The sequence below is a fragment of the Suncus etruscus genome, chromosome 20 (genome assembly GCF_024139225.1).
Source record: "Suncus etruscus isolate mSunEtr1 chromosome 20, mSunEtr1.pri.cur, whole genome shotgun sequence".
Classification (NCBI taxonomy): domain Eukaryota; kingdom Metazoa; phylum Chordata; class Mammalia; order Eulipotyphla; family Soricidae; genus Suncus; species Suncus etruscus.
In genome coordinates this window covers 29,286,082-29,305,818 of record NC_064867.1, presented here as the reverse complement: position 1 = coordinate 29,305,818, position 19,737 = coordinate 29,286,082, and the positions used below count along the sequence as shown (strand labels likewise).

The following is a 19,737-nucleotide window of genomic DNA, read 5'->3' as shown; positions in this document are numbered from 1 at the left end:
GAGACGGCCACAGAGTGAGGGAACACAGGTTTTGGCAGTCAGCTAGCTGGTGACCTGTCAGTCTACCCAGTCTGGTCCTGGGGACTGAAACTAGTCCAGCAGAGCCCCAGTGGGCTCAGAGTAAGGACCCTGGCAGAGCCAGAAGAAGAATGAGTTTCAAAAGCAGGCAGAAAACCAGAAGGAGTCTGGGAGCAAGATGCAGGGAGGGCGCTGTCAGATAACATTTAGTGGGAAAATAAACAGAAAAGCCTAGAACACAGAACAGTGTCAATGTACTGATAACAGCCACCTCAAATTATGTTCATATGGAAGAGACTGACTGGGATCCTCGGGGAGAGGGGGAAAAAAACACTTTAATTTGATGCATTGGGAAGATTGTGGGTACATTTTTATCTTCTATTTTGATTTCTGTTAACACTGATAAATGCTTATGCAAGAGTAATTTTAAATGCTTTCAGAGATAAAAAAAAATCACAAAGAACAACAAAGAGTTTGACTACATAAAAATTATTAACTCCGGGGCCGGAGAGATAGCATGAAGGTAAGGCGTTTGCCTTTCATGCAGGAGGTCATCGGTTCGAATCCCGGCGCCCCATATGGTCCCCTTTGCCTGCCAGGAGCAATTTCTGAGCCTGGAGCCAGGAATAACCCCTGAGCACTGCCAGGTGTGACCCAAAAACCAAAAAAAAAAAAAAAAAAAAAATTATTAACTCCTCTGCTTGTCAAGAGAAGCAACTGAATTGAAAGAAAAAAACAAATGAATGGTAAAAACACTGTGGAAAATAATCAAAGTGTTCATTAATTGCAATGTCTTTACTAATATTAAATACTCCTGAAAATTTAAAATGAAGCCTTAAACCCACAAGAGAGATAAAATATAGGGGTACAATTCACACATATAAAAAGCACAACTGGTGGCCAGAGCTGTTGTACAGTGGGTAGGGCATTTGCCTTGCATACAGACAACCTAGGTTTGTCCCCCAGCATCCTTTATGTTCCCTTGAGCTTGTCAAGAGTAATGCCTGAATGCAAAGTAAGGAGTAACTCTTGAGCATCTTCAGGTATAGCCCCAAAACAAAAACAAAAACAAAAGAAAACACAAACAAAAAGGGCACAGTGTTTCATACAGTAAGGGAAAATGCCCAATCTCTATAGTAATTTAAGGGGCTGAAGTGGTAGCATAGTGGTAGGACATCTGCCTTGCATGCAGCTGACCCAGGACGGATGTGGATTCGATTTCCAGCATCCCATATGGTCCCCCAAGTCAGGAGCGATTTCTGAGCACAGAATAAAGAGTAACCCCTGAGTGCCTCCTGGCATGGCCAAAAACAAAACAAAACAAACAACAAAACCCAAACAAACAAAATCAATAGTAATTTAAAAATAACATTTTAAGTATGTAAAATGTGTAAAGCCTGTGTAATAAAACTCAAAGATATAAAATGTCACCTTTAGTTGACTGCTTCAAATATATTTTAAAATGGGAAACCAAAGATAGCTTCTAAGGCCTGTGTAAATGGTATAAAGGTTTCTGAGAAAGAATGTGACATGAATCAGAGAGGTGAAGGCTTCTTACCTTGGAGATAGTCAATCCGAGTTTGATCCCCTGTACCCCATTTTGTCCCCTAAGCCCCACAGAGAGTGAGCCCTAAGTACAGAGCCAGGAGTAAGTCCTGAGAACAGATAAATGTAGTTCAATACAAAAAAAAGGAAAAAATAACTGTTACATACAACAAAGCCCTCCTGCCCTTGACCCAGTGATACCACACTGGAAATCACTCATGAGAAAAAACCTGGGGCCGGGAAGGTGGCGCTGGAGATAAGGTGTCTGCCTTGTAAGTGCTACCAAGGAACGGACCGCGGTTCGATCCCCTGGCGTCCCATATGGTCCCCCCAAGCCAGGGGCAATTTCTGAGCACATAGCCAGGAGTAACCCCTGAGCATCAAACGGGTGTGGCCCAAAAAAACCAAAAAAAAAAAAAAAAAAAAAAAAAAAAAAGAGAAAAAACCTGAAAACACATATTTGGTGATGATCAAAATTTTTCACCAAGGTTACTTCTTTATAAGGAAAATACAAGCCAAACTTATAGACCAATAACAGAAGTGAAGAAGTGAGATATGAAGTGTTAAATTATAAAAGTAGAAATCAAAATGTAAATATTGGGACTGAAGAGATAGTACAGAGGGTATAGCATCTGCCTTGCATGCAGCAGACCTTCGTAAGATTCTCGGGACCACATATGGTCCCCCAAGAACTGCCAGGAGTAAGTCTTGAGCGCTGCTAGATGTAATCCAATAACAAAACAAGGGATTTCATAATTACAATTACACTTGGCCTTTTTTGGGGGGTGCTCAGGGACCATATGGATTCCGGGATCAAACCTATGTTGCAAGACCCTACCACTGGTCCCACAATTTCACTGAATCTTAAACAACACAGGTCTAAACCACATGAGCTCAATTATACATGGTTCTGTCCAGTATTACCAACTACCAATCATCACAACTATAAATAAGAATAAATTTCTGGGGCCAGAGAGATAGCACAGCCATAGGGCATTTGCCTTGCACACAGCCAATCCAGGACAGACGATGGTTCAAATCCCGGCATCCCATCTGGTCCCCCGTGCCTGCCAGGAGCAATTTCTGAGCATAGAGCCAGGAGTAACCCCCGAGTGGCAGGTGTGACCCAAAAACCAAAAAATAAAAAACAAGCCAACAAACAAAAGAATACATTTCTTTATACATTCTTTTATTTTTGATAGCTAGTGTTAACAAAAATTTAAAATGTCTACAGTGTTTTATATCATATAAGGGAATAGTAATGTAAAGACTAATATGTATATGGTTCAATCTTGTCATGATGTAAACTCGCAGAATCAATAATACAATAATCAATAATACAATACTGCCAATGTATTTTCCCTTCCTTATTTTCTTAATACCTCTTTTCCTAACTTATTTTATTGTAATTATTCAGTATGTAATTATGATATGTAAACTACATGACAACAGTCAGAGGTATTAGTCAGACTTAGTCAACAGTAGGCTGACTTCAGAAGATCAAAGGTTTTTTTTTTTTTTTTGGTTTTTGGGCCACACCCGGCGGTGCTCAGGGGTGACTCCTGGCTGTCTGCTCAGAAATAGCTCCTGGCAGGCACGGGGGACCATATGGGACACCGGGATTCGAACCAACCACCTTTGGTCCTGGATCGGCTGCTTGCAAGGCAAACACCGCTGTGCTATCTCTCCCGGCCCAGAAGATCAAAGTTTGAGGAAAGTCAAATGTTATACACAGAATTTCTACTGCAAGCTGTGTGTGCATGCGGGAAACTTTATGCTGTTTAGAGCTGTAAAGAGATGAGCTGAATGTGGTTTGTTTCAAATGAAACAAATGTATACAATAAACACACAAAACGCACATTGTTTCTACACACTAGTCTGAAGAGAAAAGTAAAAAAGGCAAAAAGATAATAGTATCTCGGGGCCAGAGAAATAGCATGGAGGTAAGGCGTTTGTTTGCCTTTCATGCAGAAGAACAGTGGTTCGTATCCCGGCATCCCATGCCTGCCAGGGGCGATTTCTGAGCATAGAGCCAGGAGTAACCCCTGAATGCTGCTAGTTGTGACCCCAAAACAAAACAAAACAAAACAAACAAAAAAAGATCATAGTATCTCAAAAAAGTTAGGAACAAATATGTATTTAGTAGGAAATTCTAGTAGCGAAGTTTCTCTTGGGTTCTGAGTTTATTTAGACCCAGGTAGGGATTGTTTAGCTTGTTATTTTTACCACAATATGCACCAGTAGTATCATGTGGCATTGTTTCTTTTTGAATTGGCACATTAAAATGGGAAAATCTGATTGATATAAAGAAGTTCTTACCTAATACAGAAAGAAACTCATACATTTTATATTGCAGGGGGAGGCCTTTCACCCTGAACATTTGTCACAGTGACTTGATTTGGGCTTCAATCAATCTGACATCGACTGTTCACCCCTGAACCTTGGATCCCATCTTTGAAACCAACATTGTTTTCTGCAGCAGCACCAGGAATCTAACTTCTACCAGGGAAGGCCCAAATGCTGCCCTGGCACCAACTTGCTCCAGTGTGGGTTCTTATGACACCCTGGCGACTTGGAAACAGCGACAACTTGCTTTCAGGGCAGGTTTCCTGCATCACCACCTAATGGTAAAAACTTGAAGATACTCCGAGACACCCTGACTTCAACATAGGACCCGTGCTTTTAAAAACTAAGCTCTCTAATTACGGAAACCTGACTGTGTCAACCGTCACTGAAAGAACTTTCACTGGGACCATGAAGAAAGACTTTGGGGTTAGACAACTTAGTATGCCCAGAGCCTATAGTTGGTTTTATGGCAGGATGCCTCTTGGATAGTGTCTCCCTGTTTTTAGGCCAAATATTTTCCCTTTCTATTTTCCACAATTTTTGCTGGGCCTATGCATAAAAGTTGCCACCTCCACTTTTTTTCCTTCTTTTTAATATTTTTTTTTTATCTTTTAAACAGGGACTCCCACCTTTTTTATAAAACCTTGGGGCATGGGTTACTTTGTTTTTACCTCATATTTCTGCATTTTCCTATAAAATTAAGAAGAAAGGAAAAAGAAAGAATGGGGGCCAAGGGTCAAGTGGTCTCAGGTGCATTGGTGAAAAAAAAAAGACAGAACTAAATATTCAAGTGAAAGTCAACAACAATAAAATCAAGATTTTAAACAATCTAAATGTAAATGGGCTGTTATACTGGCAGGTCCGGGGCAAAGCACTCTCTGGGATCACTGGTGGAGGGAGGTCGACACTGGTGGTGGAAATGGTCCTGATTCACTGTATATCTAAAATTCAACTATAAAGGACTTTGTAGATCACAATAGTGTCAATAAAATAAAATTTCAGGGGCCAGAGAGATAGCATGGAGGGTAAGGAGTTTGCCTTTCATGCAGAAGGTCATCGGTTCGAATCCCGGCGTCCCATATGGTCCCCCGAGCCTGCCAGGAGCGATTTCTGAGCACAGTGCCAGGAGTAACCCCTGAGCCTAGTGACAGGTGTGACCCCCCCAAAAAAAAATAAAAATAAAAAAAATAAAAAAATAATTCAAAATTTTTAAAAAGTTAGGAACAAATCGGGTGAGGAGATAACAGACTTGTGTACTGAAAACTACCAAATAAAAATCAAAGAAATAAAGAGATGAATAAATGGAAAGACATCATGTTCATAGGGCTGGTTGATAATATTGCTAAGATCTATTCATTCGATCCACAGAAACTCACAGTCACTGTAAACCCCAACCAAATGCTAGCAACGTATTGTTGTTGCTGTTTCTCCAGAGAGAAAATAGCAGGCTGGAAGGGCTCTCAAATAATTTTAGCCAAAATAATTTGGAGAAAGAAGCATGAAGGCCATTTGAGGACTCACACTTCATGACTGACAGCACAAAGGTAAAACAAAGCCAAGCATCACTGGCAGAAGAGCAGATTCATAGACTAAAGGGGACACAACAAAAGAGCTAGAAATTACCCCTTGCAGTCAAAGTCAACTGATTCTTGACAAAGGTACAGGGAAAGGCCAGTAATGGTGCCGGGAAACGGATATCCATATGCAAAACGATGAAGGTGGGCACAGACTTACTTAACCCATATATTAAAAATCCACTGAAGAGGGCTGGAGAGATGCTCAAATGATTGAGTATAGGTTGCATGCAGGCAGCATGGCTCAATCCCTAGCATCACAGGGTCCTCCAAGCACAGCCATGGATAAATAACCACAAAGCTGGGGAGTACTTATTTGATGGATGTGGCCAGGTATGGTCCCTTCTCCCCTTCAAAAAAAACTAAGTAGGGGCTGGAGTGACAGCACAGCAGTAGAGCATTTGTCTTGTACATGGCCAACCCAGACAGATCAGGGGTTCGATCACTAGCATCCCATGTGGTTCCCTGAGCCTGCTGGGAGCGATTTCTGAGCACAGAGCCAGGAGTAATCGCTGAGTGCCAGTAGGTGTGACCCCCCCCCCAAATTTAAGTGGATAGAAAACACAAGTGGGTATCTTAACACTATTTTTTTTTTTTTTTTTTGGTTTTTGGGTCACACCCGGCGGTGCTCAGGGGTTACACCTGGCTGTCTGCTCAGAAATAGCTCCTGGCAGGTACGGGGGACCATATGGGACACCGGGATTTGAACCAACCACCTTTGGTCCTGGATCGGCTGTTTGTAAGGCAAACACCACTGTGCTATCTCTCCGGGCCCAACACTATTTTTTTTTTTTTTATGCACACTGCTAACCCAGACTTTGTCTTTGGCAATAAATACGGTCTCTAAAATCTCCCAGAGGGCCCGGAGAGATAGCCCAGCAGCGTTTGCCTTGCAAGCAGCCGATCCAGGACCAAAGGTGGTTGGTTCGAATCCAGTTGTCCCATATGGTCCCCTGTGCCTGCCAGGAGCTATTTCTGAGCAGACAGCCAGGAGTAACGCCTGGGCACCGCCGGGTGTGGCCCAAAAACCAAAAAAAAAAAAAAAAAAAAAAAAAAAAAACCTCCCAGGATTGATTCCTGAGCATAGAGCTAAAAAAAAAAAAAAAAAAAAGGAAAAGATAAAACTGTTTTATACAAGGTCAACACCACTAGACATATGTAAGAGGTCTATCTATCTTAACACTATTTTTAAAAACATAGAAAAGGTGCCAGAGTGGTAGAATATAGTAGGTAGGGTATCTGCCTCACATGTGGCTGACATGGATTCAATCTTCAGGATTCTGTATGGTCCCCTGAGCCCACCAGAAGCGATTCCTGAGTGTAGAGCCAAGACTAAACCCTGAGCATCACTAAATGTGGCCCAAAAGCAAAATAAATAAATAAAATAAAAAAATTAAAACTTGGAAAAGTGTATATGACATTATATTTGGGGCTGGAGCGATGGCGCAAGCCATAAGGTGTCTGCCTTTCAAGCGCTAGTCTAAGACAGACAGTGGTTGGATCCCCAGTGTCCCATATGCTCCCCCACAGCCAGGAGTGATTTCTGAGCACATAGCCAGGAGTAACCCCTGAGCATCACTGGGTGTGGCCCAAAAAACAAAAAAAAAACAAAAAAACAAAAAAATTTAGCAAGACTTTCATGTAATAATACTGAGAAAATTAAACAGTCAACAAAAGATAATCATCAAAATTTAAAACGTTCATGCATCAAATGACACTAACAAAAAAGTGAAAAGTTAGCCTGAATGAAGAATGAAGAATAGGAATGAAGAAAACATTTGCAAAATGACAAGGAACTCCTGAGTAGGGCATACAAAGGGCTCATAATTTTTTTTTTTTTTGTTATTTTTGTTTTTTGGTTTTTGGGCCACACCCGATGGTGCTCAGGGGTTACTCCTGGCTGTTTGCTCAGAAATAGCTCCTGGCAGGCATGGGGGACCATATGGGACACCGGGATTCGAACCAACCACCTTTGGTCCTGGATCGGCTGCTTGCAAGGCAAACGCCGCTGTGCTATCTCTCCGGGCCCAGGGCTCATAATTTTACAATGGCAAATCAAACTGATTAGGGGCTGGCGCAGTGACGCAGCAGTAGGGCGGTTGCCTTGCATGCACTAACCTAGGACAGACCTGGGTTCGATCTCCAGCATCCCACATGGTCCCCCAACCCAGGAGCGATTTCTGAGAACATAGCCAGGAGTAACCCCTGAGCATCACTGGGTGTGGCCCAAAAAAACAAACAAAAACAACTGATTAATAAAAACAGAGCAAGATGGGACAGGAGGTATGGTTTCAGGGTGGACAAAAGCCATCATTGTGCAATGCTCTGAGTTCGATTCACCAACACTACAGGCCACCCCTTCTTGAGCACCCCTAGATATGTAGTGTTGGTGGCCCCTACAAGCCCTGTGCCCCCAGCACTAGCAGAAGTGCCTCTCTCTGCACCTTCCAAATAAACAAAGCACTTGACTAGACATTTCCCCAAAGATACATAAATAACTAATAAATACATTAAAAGATACTCAACACCATCAGTCCTGCCCGAAATGCAAGTCAAATTCACAAGAGATAGTATCTCATTCCTACCAGGATAACTATTTAAAAATAAGAAAAAGAACAAGAGATGTGAAGAAATTAGAACCATAATATTACATTACTGGTAGGAATGTAAAACAATAAATACAAAATGGAAAACCGTTTGTTAAATACAGCACCATGAGATCACCAGCAATTCTTCTCCTCAGAGCAGACCTAAAGGAACTGAAAGAAGGACTTGAACCAATATTTGAATTCCACTGTTTCGGACATTTTTTGCATGAGGTACCATCTCACACCACAGAAACTGGCACACATCACAAAGAACAAGAACAATCAGTGCTGGTGGGGATGTGGGAAGAAAGGAATTCTCATTCATTGCTGGTGGAAATGCCGTCTGTTTCAGCCCTTATGAAAAACAATATGGAGATTTCTCAAAAAACTGAAAATTAAGCTCCCATTTGATCCAGGTATACCACTCCTAGGGATATACCCTAATAACTCAAAAACACAATGCAAAAATCCCTTTCTCTCACCTATATTCATTGCAGGGCTATTTACAATAGCCAGACTCTGGAAACAACCAAGATGCCCTTCAACAGATGAATGGCTAAAGAAACTGTGGTACATATACACAAAGGAATATTATGCAGCTGTCAGGAGAGATGAAGTTATGAAATTTTCCTATACATGGATGTACATGGAATCTATTATGCTGAGTGAAATATATCAGAGGGAGAGAGAGATAGACACAGAATAGTCTCATTAACCTATGGGTTTTTTTTTTTGTGTGTATGTGTGTGTGTGGTTTTTGGATCACACCCGGCAGTGCTCAGGGGTTATTCCTGGCTCCAGGCTCAGAAATTGCTCCTGGCAGGCACAGGGGACCATATGGGACCCCGGGATTTGAACCGATGACTTCCTGCATGAAAGGCAAACGCCTTACCTCCATGCTATCTCTCCGGGCCCACCCTATTGGTTTTAAGAAAAATAAAAGACATTGAAATAATTCCCAGAGATGAGCTCACCACAAAGAGGGGTGAGTGCAGTTATAGAAATAACTACACCTTGCCAACGTTAGCCTAGGACGGACCGCGGTTCGATCCCCCGGTGTCCCATATGGTCCCCCAAGCCAGGAGCGACTTCTGAGCGCATAGCCAGGAGTAACCCCTGAGCGTTACCGGGTGTGGCCCAAAAACCAAAAAAAAAAAAAAAAAAAGAAATAACTACACTGAGAACTATCATAACAATGTCAGTGAGTGAGGGATGTAGAAAGCCTGTCTCGAATACAGGCAGGGGATGGGAAAAGTAGTAGATGGGGGCACAGTGATGGGAAGGATGCATGGATGAATGAGGGTGTTCTTTTTATGACTGAAACCCAACCCAAATCATGTTTGGACACAATGTTTAAATAAAGATATTATTTTTAAAAAAAATTAAAATAAATAGAACATGATTTGCAATCAACAGGTGAATAGATTTTTTTTCTTTTCTTTTTTTTTTTTTTTGTTTTTTGTTTTTTGTTTTTTTTGGGTCACACCCAGTGGTGCTCAGGACTTACTCCTGGCTGTCTGCTCAGAAATAGCTCCTGGCAGGCACGGGGGACCATATGGGACACCGGGATTCGAACCAACCACCTTTGGTCCTGGATTGGCTGCTTGCAAGGCAAACACCACTGTACTATCTCTCCGGGCAGGGTGAATAGATTTTTTAAATGTGGTACAGACACACCACAGAACAAGCTAATAAACACACAGTCCAGAACTCTAGCGTACACAAAGGAGAGTACTATTTAGCTACAAAAAAAGAGTGGAATTCTGACTATAATCCATGTTACAACATAGGTGAACCCTAAAGGGAGAGAAGTAAAAGTAGGCAGAATCGGAAGGTCCAAGGGTCTATGATTACATTAACAGATAAGGAAATTAGAATAGGCAGAGTCATGGGGCAGAAAGCAGACTAGATGTTAACAGGGAGGAGGGAGGAGGGGAAGAGGAGGCAGTTACTACTTAATGGTACAAAACTTAGGGTTTTGCTTATTTGTTTGTTCACTGGTTTGGGAGCTGCATCCAGTGATTATCGGGGGTTACTCCTGGTTCTGCACTCAGGAATTATTCCTGGTGGTGCTCAGGGTACCATATGGGGATTACAAAAGAACTTAAGGTATTGATAATGATGATGAGCATACAGCTTTGTAAATATAGTGAAAGTCACTGAAATATAAGATTACAAATGATTCAATAAGTAAACATTATTTTATATATATTTTACTGTTGGGGTGAAACCCTGAATTTGGTGTAGATACCTAAGACCCACCTATTTATGGGAGGGGTCTTGGGAACCGGATATTAGGTGTGACCTTACCTGCAAGACCCGGCCCATTCCTGGGAGGGGTCTTGGAAATAGTTAGATAAGCCTGGGACGAAGGGGATTCGGCCCCCGCTTTTTGGCTCTTTGCCATTTCGGCCCTGCTGAGCTCGCTGGCTTTGGGTTTCTATGTTCTGGTCTTGAACCAGCATGGAGCCCAAAGGGAAGATGGCTAAAAGGAGTTTAAGATGCAGGGCCGGGGCCGGGCGGTGGCGCTGGAGGTAAGGTGCCTGCCTTACCTGCGCTAGCATAGGGCGGACCGCGGTTCGATCCCCCGGCGTCCCATATGGTCCCCCAAGAAGCCAGGAGCAACTTCTGAGCGCATAGCCAGGAGTAACCCCTGAGCGTCACAGGGTGTGGCCCCAAAAAAAAAAACCAAAAAAAAAAAAAGATGCAGGGCCAAGAATAACTAGTGCTTAAAAGGTTATGAGATAGGCCACACACACGTGGTGGCTAGGGCCTGAATAAAGCTGATGGTTCCTGAGGCCTGCCTGTGAGTGAGTCTTTATTACGCCGTTCACCTGGGCCTGGGACTCGCCAGCTGGATGAGGGTTGCAGAGCCACGTGGCCTGGGATGGCATCCATCTCCATCCAGCCCCATCATTAATTATTTGATACAACATTTTACTATGGTATTTTTTTTCCTTAATTTTTTGACTTCTCTGTCAAACCCTGAGCCAACCATTTTTTCCCAGGCAGCCTGGGGAAGTTCAGGAAGATGAACATATAGGGCAGAAGAGACACAGGAGAAATAGCTATGGGAGGTGGATTCCGCTTCTTCACATGGCGAAGAGGATGAGAAAGGCCATCATCAGGTAAAAGAGCCCCATGGCCTCCGAGAGGGCAAAGCCCAGAATGGCATAGGAAAAGAGCTGCTGCTTCAGGGAAGGGTTCCTGGCATAACCAATGATGAGGCTTCCAAATACAGTTCCAATTCCAGCTCCAGAGCCAGCCACCCCTACTGTGGCAGACCCAGCACCAATGAATTGGGCTGCTGTGTCGATATGTCTAGAAATGGAGCTAGTTTGGAGGTTGCAGCTCGAAACAAGTGAGATCAAGAAGCGTGGTGGGGCTGAGAGAATGTTGAGGCTCTCATCTGTTAGCGCCTCTGATCCTTCAGCACCAGAGCAGACGGGTCTGCTCAGCAATTGGGAAGTGTTCCTGACCAAGGTTGGGGTAGAGACAAATCTGGCATTTTCAGGGGATGAGGGGTTATGGCAGAAAAGCTGCTCCCAGGACTGAGAAGTCAGAGAGGGTCACTATGGTATTTTTAACGTGAAGGAAAGGGGCAATATTTGCTAATAAAAAGATTGGAAAGTGGGACCAGAAAGATAGCATGGAGGCATGGAGTTTGCCTTGCATGCAGAAGGATGGTTGTTCGAATCCTGGCATCCCATATGGTGCCCCGAGCCTGCCAGCAGCAATTTCTGAGCATAGAAGCAGAAGTAACCCCTAAGCGATGCCGGGTGTGACAAAAACAAAACAAAAAAAAGATTGGAAAGTAATGAACCCAAATGTCAGCAACTAATATACTGGAATAAGTCTTGGACCAATCTTTTTCTCATTAGCAACTTTTCTCTATATTCTAAAATTTCTATCAATCACTCTTTCAATAGGGAAAAATAAATCAAGCCTTTTAATTGGAGGGATGTCTTTGAGGGAAGCCATACCCTACCTGCTGGATTATATGTCTCCAGCCCCAAAGCTTTGTGTTTTTAACACCTTTCATGTTGTAACATTTCCAACTGTTCACTAGTTCAAAATCTTCTTTTCTGTAGAGAAAGCTTCTGGCCTAGTGTACCAGTATTTACAACAGATTCCTCCCCCCCCCCCATTTTTTTTGGTTTCTGGGTCACACCCAGCAATGATCAGGGGATGAATACTCCTGGCTCTGCACTCAGGAATTATTCCTGGCAGAGCTTAGAGGACCATATATAGGAAGCTAGAAATAGAACCTATGTCATGTTCTATCTGCTCTGTTATATCTCTCCAGTCCCCACAGAATTTCTTCCTAAGGGACCCAGGGAGAGGAGAAATGCCTTCACATTTGCCAGAAGTGCTGGCACACAGAGGTGCAGATGCCAATCCTGCTCTCTTGCAGGTGGCTGAACCTGGCCTACCTGCCTGTCCCTACCAGGCCTGCTCTCCAACCCTGGCAAGACTCCTTTCCTGAACCTAGGCCTAAGCCAGTCCCCTGATGACAGAGAGGCTCCTAAGATCCTTTAGGATGACAATTTCCTTCTGCGGGAGTGACCAAGTCCAGCAAATGACCTTCAACCAATACATCTAAGTGGTAATTGGAATTTAGAAATACAAGTGAGACCTTTCCTTAAATTTACTTAGCCCAACAAGTTGCTAATAATATACCCTTGAAAGCCTCCGAAGGCCCTTCCCAAAGGTCCCGTTCATGTAGTAACTGACAGTGACGCTACACTGGGTTTTTAATGCAGGGACCAAAGGACCAGTTCTCCCCTTTCTGACAAGTAAATAAAACGGCAGGGAGATCAAATAACTCACTAAAAAGAAGATATAATATTTTATCTTCCCTTTTACAGTCTCATATCCACTTCCGTTGGGAATAACAAAGTCTGAATTCTTATGCAACACTTATCTAAATGTGTCGATTTTATCGGATTGATGAATTTTGCGAACAAAAGACAGCGCTAGGAAATCTTTTATGACATATTTGGCCCATTCACAGGACTGGGGCTTTAATTTAACCAACTCGAAAATTCTGCGGGAGCGCTGCAGGTGTTGGACGTGGAAAAAAAAATCATAAATAGGAAGGCCTATCAATCTTTATGACGGGGAAACAAAAACAGCCTCTAGTCGCTTGCCCTCCACAAGCAAAAGGAGAGGTGGAAGGAGCAGGATATTGTTTGGGGTTGCATAGCAAAGAGGAAGCCCCGCTGTCTCCCAGTGACCGCTATTCAGGACTCATCAAAAGGGGAAGTGATAAGACAATGCACTGTGCCTGCACCCCGAGCTCAACAAGGACCGTGCTCTCCCCTACATCAGAGCCCATCACTCTCCTGAACACCCAGGTGGCTTTCAGCCCCAAAGACCCCAACCCCTTGCTCAGGAGCACCGCCACCCTTCTGGAGCCCTGAAGACCTAGCCTCGAAGACCCATGGCTTGGCAAGGCCCGTAAATGACCTCTCCATCTCATCCCCTCACTCAAGCCTCCACTCAACTCATTCTCTTTCTCAGGAGCCCCACAACCCTCCCTCCAAGGCTGCCCCACTCTCCTCATCAACACCCTCTTCTCCCCTGGTGTGGGGGAGCCTCTTTCAGACAATCTTCTGCACAAAATGAAGTACAAACTCGTTGGCGTGGAATTCTAGCCACGAACCTTTGTAAGGAGCTTTGGTCCCATCTTCTCCCCATAGCAATGTCTGTCTGTCCATCCATCTGTCCATCGCCCCATTTCATAACCTCTGAACAGAAACATCTGGTTGCCTCTTTAGGTGCTCAAGGTGCAGCTCAGCAGAGAGTGGGGGGCTCCTGGCTGGCTGAGATTAGAGAAGAGAAGCAGGTGGGACTGAGTCCAGGAAAGGGGGAGTGCCCCTTTCATTCCAGGCTATCACACTAGGTGTCTCCAGAATGTGTTCCAGCAAAGAGGGGCCGCTACACGGCCTTGACCCCAAACAAGGACCCACCTGCAACACAGGGGTCCTATGAATGAGTGGCATGAGTCTTTGAACTCGATGCTGAGTGACCTCTAGCTAGAAAGGACCTGTCACCTCCCTCCTAGTTCCTCTCTGCATCTTCTTTGCCCTCAACACAAGCCACCCCGTTCACGTAAGAAACAAAGACGAGCCCGTGCAAAGCCTTCTCAGACACAGGCCTTTCTCTCATGAGCAGACCTACTTTGTGTTCTCCAGAGTCTTCTGCATCTTCCTGGTCATTTTCTCAATTGCCGCCTGCCGCTTCCCTTCAGCTAAGAGGTCTATTTTGTTCAGCACCACGACCAGCTTCTGGCAGGCAATCTGCCCGATCACCAGGCACTCAGCCGACTGCGTCTGCATGCCCTTGGTCACATCGATGACCAACATCATCAGGTCAATGATCTGGGCTCCTGCAGGGAAGACAAGGCACACTAAGATGGAGAAAGGGGAGAGAAGAGCTGCGTAGAGCAAGACCCTAGAACCTTAACTGGGCAAATCAGAAAGTCCTCAGATAAAAGGTGGGAAGTGGACACAGCTCCTAGTGAGCATATCACCTGCTGGGAAATGGGAAAACAGAGACCAACCAAAGATAGGGCGGTAGGAAGTTTGCCTAGAGCCATCATTCACTAGTGCTGGGTGACCCCAAACTTCAAGCCTTCCTGCTGCATTGATCCTGCCAGGTCCATTAGACCCTCTTGAGGCAGCAAGGCCCCAGCAGGTCTGAACTGGATTGTCAACAGCCCAAAAAATGTGCACAGCAGACATAGGCCACAAGTCTTCCAGAAGGTTCTTGGCTCATGTGCTTATGGTCCTTGTTCCTCACAGGCTTAAATGCATGAGACACACTCACTTCTGATCTGTTTGCTAAGGGGTATGGAGGATCATGTTCTTCCAGAGCAGGAGCATGGCGCTCTGCTACACCAATACTGACTATCACACATGTGCAGTCAGATGTGTTGTGAGTATGGCCCAAAGGAATGCAGCAAAGGTGAATATCAGGGAAGCAGCTATAGAGAATCCAATGAAGGAAGAAACTGAGCTAGGGCTGAGCCAGTGGTAGCCAGTGAGTTGCTGGGTTTTTAATGGGATTTGGAGTCACTTCACCGCCAAAGTGGTGGGGGATTTGGGAAATGCGTGTCTATGTTAATGAACACTTTCCCTGAAGTCTCCGGAAAAGGTTGGGTTTTTTTGTTTGTTTGTTTTGTTTTGTTTTTGTTTTTATCAGGGGTCATGGGGAAAGCTCAGAAGATAAAGCACATGGTAGGTGCCTCTGAGGCTGATACCTGAAGCTGTAGACTCCTGAGCACTGTCAGATGTGTCTCCCCAAATTATACAAATTATGAGGCCATGCAAAGCTGCACTGGGGGGGACTCAAGTGGCCCAACCATCATTGGGAGACAGGAGAGTGGGGGGGAGAGGCATTTTACTGGCACACTTTGGAAGATCTCCTGTAAGCCATGTGGCCTTCACAAACAAGTGCCTTAGAGTGAGACTCACTGAGTCACAGGTCACAGGTCACACCTAGATCAGGAAACTGAATGGCAGAGAAGGCATCAATTGGGCGGGCCTCACTCATTTCCAGTCATCCTGGTCTCTTCCAGGATGTACGTACATAAACACACTAACCAACCACCCATACATCCATGCATCTCCAGCACTATCCAGCAGTGTCCTAACCGATGGACTACTGCTCCAACCACTGTTGTGGTTTGACTGGAACAACCTCTGTGAAAGTCAATTTGGAAAGAGTTTTACAAATGCACTCCCTGGCAAGCTGCAGATAGAAACACCCACCTGTAAGAGGCAGGTAGAAAGAAAATCAATAAACGAAGCCACACTCAAGCCAATGAGATAATACAGGTGTTAAAGAGCTTGCCCTGCATCCTCTCAACCCCGGTTCAAATCCTTGGCATCACACATGATCCCCCAGCACCATTAGGGGTTACCCCTGGCACAGAGTCAGGAAAAATTCAGATGAGCATACTGATTGTGGGTCAAACCTCAACTCCAGAAAATGTTTTTGTTTTTATTTTTTTTGTTTGTTTGTTTTTTGTCTTTTTTACAAGCCAGAAGCAATTTCTGGGTGCATAGGCAGGAGTAACCCCTGAGCATCAAATGGGTGTGGCTCCAAACCAAACCAAAACAAAACAAGAAAGATACTCCAAAGAAATGCAAAAATAACTGAAGACTTTTGGTCAGAAGAGCTTGATGGAGGTACGAGAGACAGGAAAAGGAAGAAAGGTCTTAGTGTTCTGTGTATTTTCTAGTTTGTTGTTGTGTTGTTGTTGTTGTTGTTATTGTTTTGCAAGGTAAGCACGTATCAAGTGGTGTTCAGGGGAGGGATCTGGGGCATTCCTCAGCCAACCAGGCCGGGTTCAATATGAGGACTCAAGGCTGAAGCCTGTAGTGCAGGGGATGCTCCAAGACACCCCAGCACTGCTCAGAGGTCTCCAGAGTCACCCAACAGTGCTTGTGGGGCCATGTGGTCAGGGAGCAAATCCAAGTTGGACACAGGCAGGATGTGCACCTCACCCCCTTGTGCTATCTCCTGGCCCTGTCTTTCCATTTTAAATGGGAGTGTCCATGCTCCAACTAAAAAAAAGCAATTTAAAGAGACCTGCTTTTGGGGCTGGCGAGGTGGTGCTAGAGGTAAGGTGTCTGCCTTGCAAGTGCTAGCCAAGAAAGGACCGAGGTTCCATCCCCTAGCATCCCATATGGTCCCCCCAAGCCAGGGGCGATTTCTGAGCACTTAGCCAGGAGCAACCCCTGAGCATCAAACGGGTGTGGCCCAAAAAAAAAAACAAAAAATAAATAAATAAATAAAGTGACCTACTTTTCTGCTGAGAAAGGTCCACAATACTGAGAAACTATTCCCCTGAGGGGCTCCAGACCCCTTCCCTCCAAGACCTGCCCTGTGCAGACCTCAAGGTGGCATTAAGCTGGCCAGTCTGGAGATGGGGGTGCCCCTCCACCAGAAGCCAACCTCACAGTGGCCTCTGGCTCAGTGGTACAGCAGGGAAAAAACCTGCTGAACCCCAGTTGGGATACAGCCTCCCCATAAATTGGACCCCCACATGTGCCCTCTATTCAACCAAACTGCAGCTCCCAGACCAAGGCTAATCTTCCCCCATCCCTGGGCTACTGGGTGGCCTGACATTTTTTCCAGAATGATCTTGACTATTGGGCTCCCCTGAGAATAAAAAGAACCTCTCCAAGCTGACCCCACATTACTGATGATTCTGTCAGCTTGTTAGAGAAATAGGGTGCTGCCCTTGGGGGCGCTGTAAGTCCATATCAGAAAGAAATGGGGAGGGACTGGAGGGGGCTCAAAGAGCTGACTAAGCATGTGCTTTGTATGTCAGGTGTGCTTTGACCTCAGGGGACCACATGTCCCCCACAGCAGTGCTAGGCAGGGTTCCCAAGCACAGAGCCAGGAGTAATAGCTGAGGACAAATGGTGTGGCTTCAACCATTCAACGCTTCACTCCCCCACTCTCCATTCACCCCTCTCCATTCCCCCACTCTCCACTCCCATCCTTCTCCACTAACCCACACTCCACTCACCCACTGTTCACTCATGCTGAGAGTCAGCTTCACCCTACTGAATCCTTTCCTTCTGGACCCTAATACCACTTCCCTCTCCCCAGAAGCCTCTCCTTCCACCTCATGGCCCCTGCACACCCCTTCAGTTTCTTCCCAATCCCAAACCCCAGGCCTTCAACCTGGGTCCATAGCAACCGCATAGGCCAGCTCCGTAGCACTGAGGCATGGGACTGAGCCAGAGTACCCTTGCTCTACCACCTACCTGAGCTATAACTCTGCTTCTTTCCCAGATCCAATTCTAATCCCCTCCACCAGCCCCCAGCAGGGTTTTATCTGGCATGAAGAATGGAAGAATTTAGGCCCCACCTAGTTAGCCCATTTCATATCTAATGCCTATGGGGCCCCTGGGGCTATGTGACCACGGGGAATTGATAGGAGGGTGAGGGAACCATCCATAGTCAGACCATGCTGGTGCTATCCACACCCCTCCAGACCCCTCCAAGAGATTCTTGAGCAGAGCTCCCAGTGGGGTCTGCTGCCACCAGCGACTTCTAAGGCAACCAGGGTCACAGTGGCTGGACTGACCCCACTGAGAACCAGGGTCAGTGTCAGGCTCTCTGCTGCTCTTGGTTCTGCACCCCACTTTTGATCAGAGGACAGGAAGTGACAGATCTGACCCGCCTGTCTGCTTCAGACTCCCCAGTATTTTCACGGAATGAATCGAGCAGTGTCCTCCCAGATTCCCACGGGCCCAGGGAAGGAAGGACTCTGGGACTGGAGGGACAGAGCAAACGAGTAGGCGGGAAAGACAAGGCGGCGATCAGGGTTTACAAATGACCCTCTATGCTTCCGTTCTATCAGCACTTTCCATCTCACTGCCAGGACTCCAGGACCCTTGAAAGGTTTGCAGAATCATTATAACAGGGCTAAAGTTTCTCAGAGCTTAAAAAAAAAAAATCACAATTTCCAACTCTGTAGATTATATATCTTAATCGAGTCAAAAATAAAAAATAAAGGAACAATTACAAAGGTCTGAGTGTGACAAAGTGTAAGTAATCTATGAGATGTCATTTTCCTTCTGGGATTGAAGTGGGGAGGGGTTTAGGGATAAAAAACCTTTCAGCTGGAGAAACTGAAATAAAAGTTAAACATACTTTAGCAAACCACAAAATCAGATATTTAATCAGAATTTGACTTTTTAATTAAAAGCTACGGGCATTCTAAAAGAGGAGAAATAACACTAAATTGTACATGAAAAGAAATGTGCTCACTTTGTGCGCCCCAACCCTGCCATGTGGCCATCACAGAGAGAAGGGCTTGTGGTAGCACTGTGTCCCTTACAGGGCCAGCTGGGCCCCAACACTGCCCAGTCCACTCCCCCATGGCGGCCGTAACAGTGGCTCTTCCCTCTCCCAGAGTAAAACCCAATCAGGTGAGGGCCCATGCAAAGCAGGTTGTGGGGCCGTAAGACAAGATGAGTGGCTACCCACTTGCTCTGAAACACCTATCTAGGGAGGAAGCCAGCACAGGTGAGAGGCCAAGGTATGTGTGGGGTAAGGGCCCATCTCATTCTCCTCCCTCTGGTCACTTGGCCTGAAGCAGGTTGGCGCTGGTGGTTCCTCAGTTCTCTCAGCTGCAGGGGAAAATGGGTCCTACCTCTGCAGCAGACACAGGGGCTACAAATGGAAAGGGCTTGGTGAAGTCAGACCTCAGCAGGCAGGAGCCAACAGCTTAGAAATACCCAGGCAGGCTTTCAAATCAACACTCCCGGGGACCCCACTGCCTGATGAATCAACCAGAGTCTAAACAGAGACGCAAAAGGCTGGTGGCCTCAGTGAATTCTGACATGCCAGCTGCACATCTACATGTTGGTGCTGTGCCAGGCCTTTGGCTCAAGTTCAGACTGCCAATGCTCATGAGTCGGGCAGGTGGGGTGGGTGGTGTTCCCCAGGTACACAAAGGTGAACAAAGAATGGAAACGATCGATCAAAATGGGGGGTGCAGTGAGAAGGGAAAGCTCAAGGATGTAAGGCCAAACACCCCCTAGAACACATGCGCCAGGGCTGACTTGCATACCTGCCCTTTCAGGGTCTGCCTCTCCTCTCATCTGAAATCCCATGTTCACATAGGATGTGCTGGAGAG

At 45.4% G+C, this 19,737-nt stretch overlaps 2 protein-coding genes across 2 annotated transcripts in view; both read right to left on the bottom strand.

Moving 5' to 3' along the window:
* Positions 1-19,737, bottom strand: part of EEFSEC (eukaryotic elongation factor, selenocysteine-tRNA specific) — a 209,729-nt gene that overhangs the window by 109,323 nt on the left and 80,669 nt on the right. Inside the window, exon 2 of the mRNA XM_049766522.1 lies at positions 14,255-14,462. Coding sequence (XP_049622479.1) covers positions 14,255-14,462 — 208 coding nt within the window. The remainder of the gene's footprint in view (positions 1-14,254; positions 14,463-19,737) is intronic.
* On the bottom strand, positions 11,052-14,076 carry LOC125998178 (ATP synthase F(0) complex subunit C2, mitochondrial-like). The gene is given in 4 exon segments (XM_049766458.1): positions 11,052-11,576; positions 11,579-11,622; positions 13,820-13,896; positions 14,044-14,076. Coding segments are annotated over 4 exon segments (567 nt in total). The 3' UTR covers positions 11,052-11,163.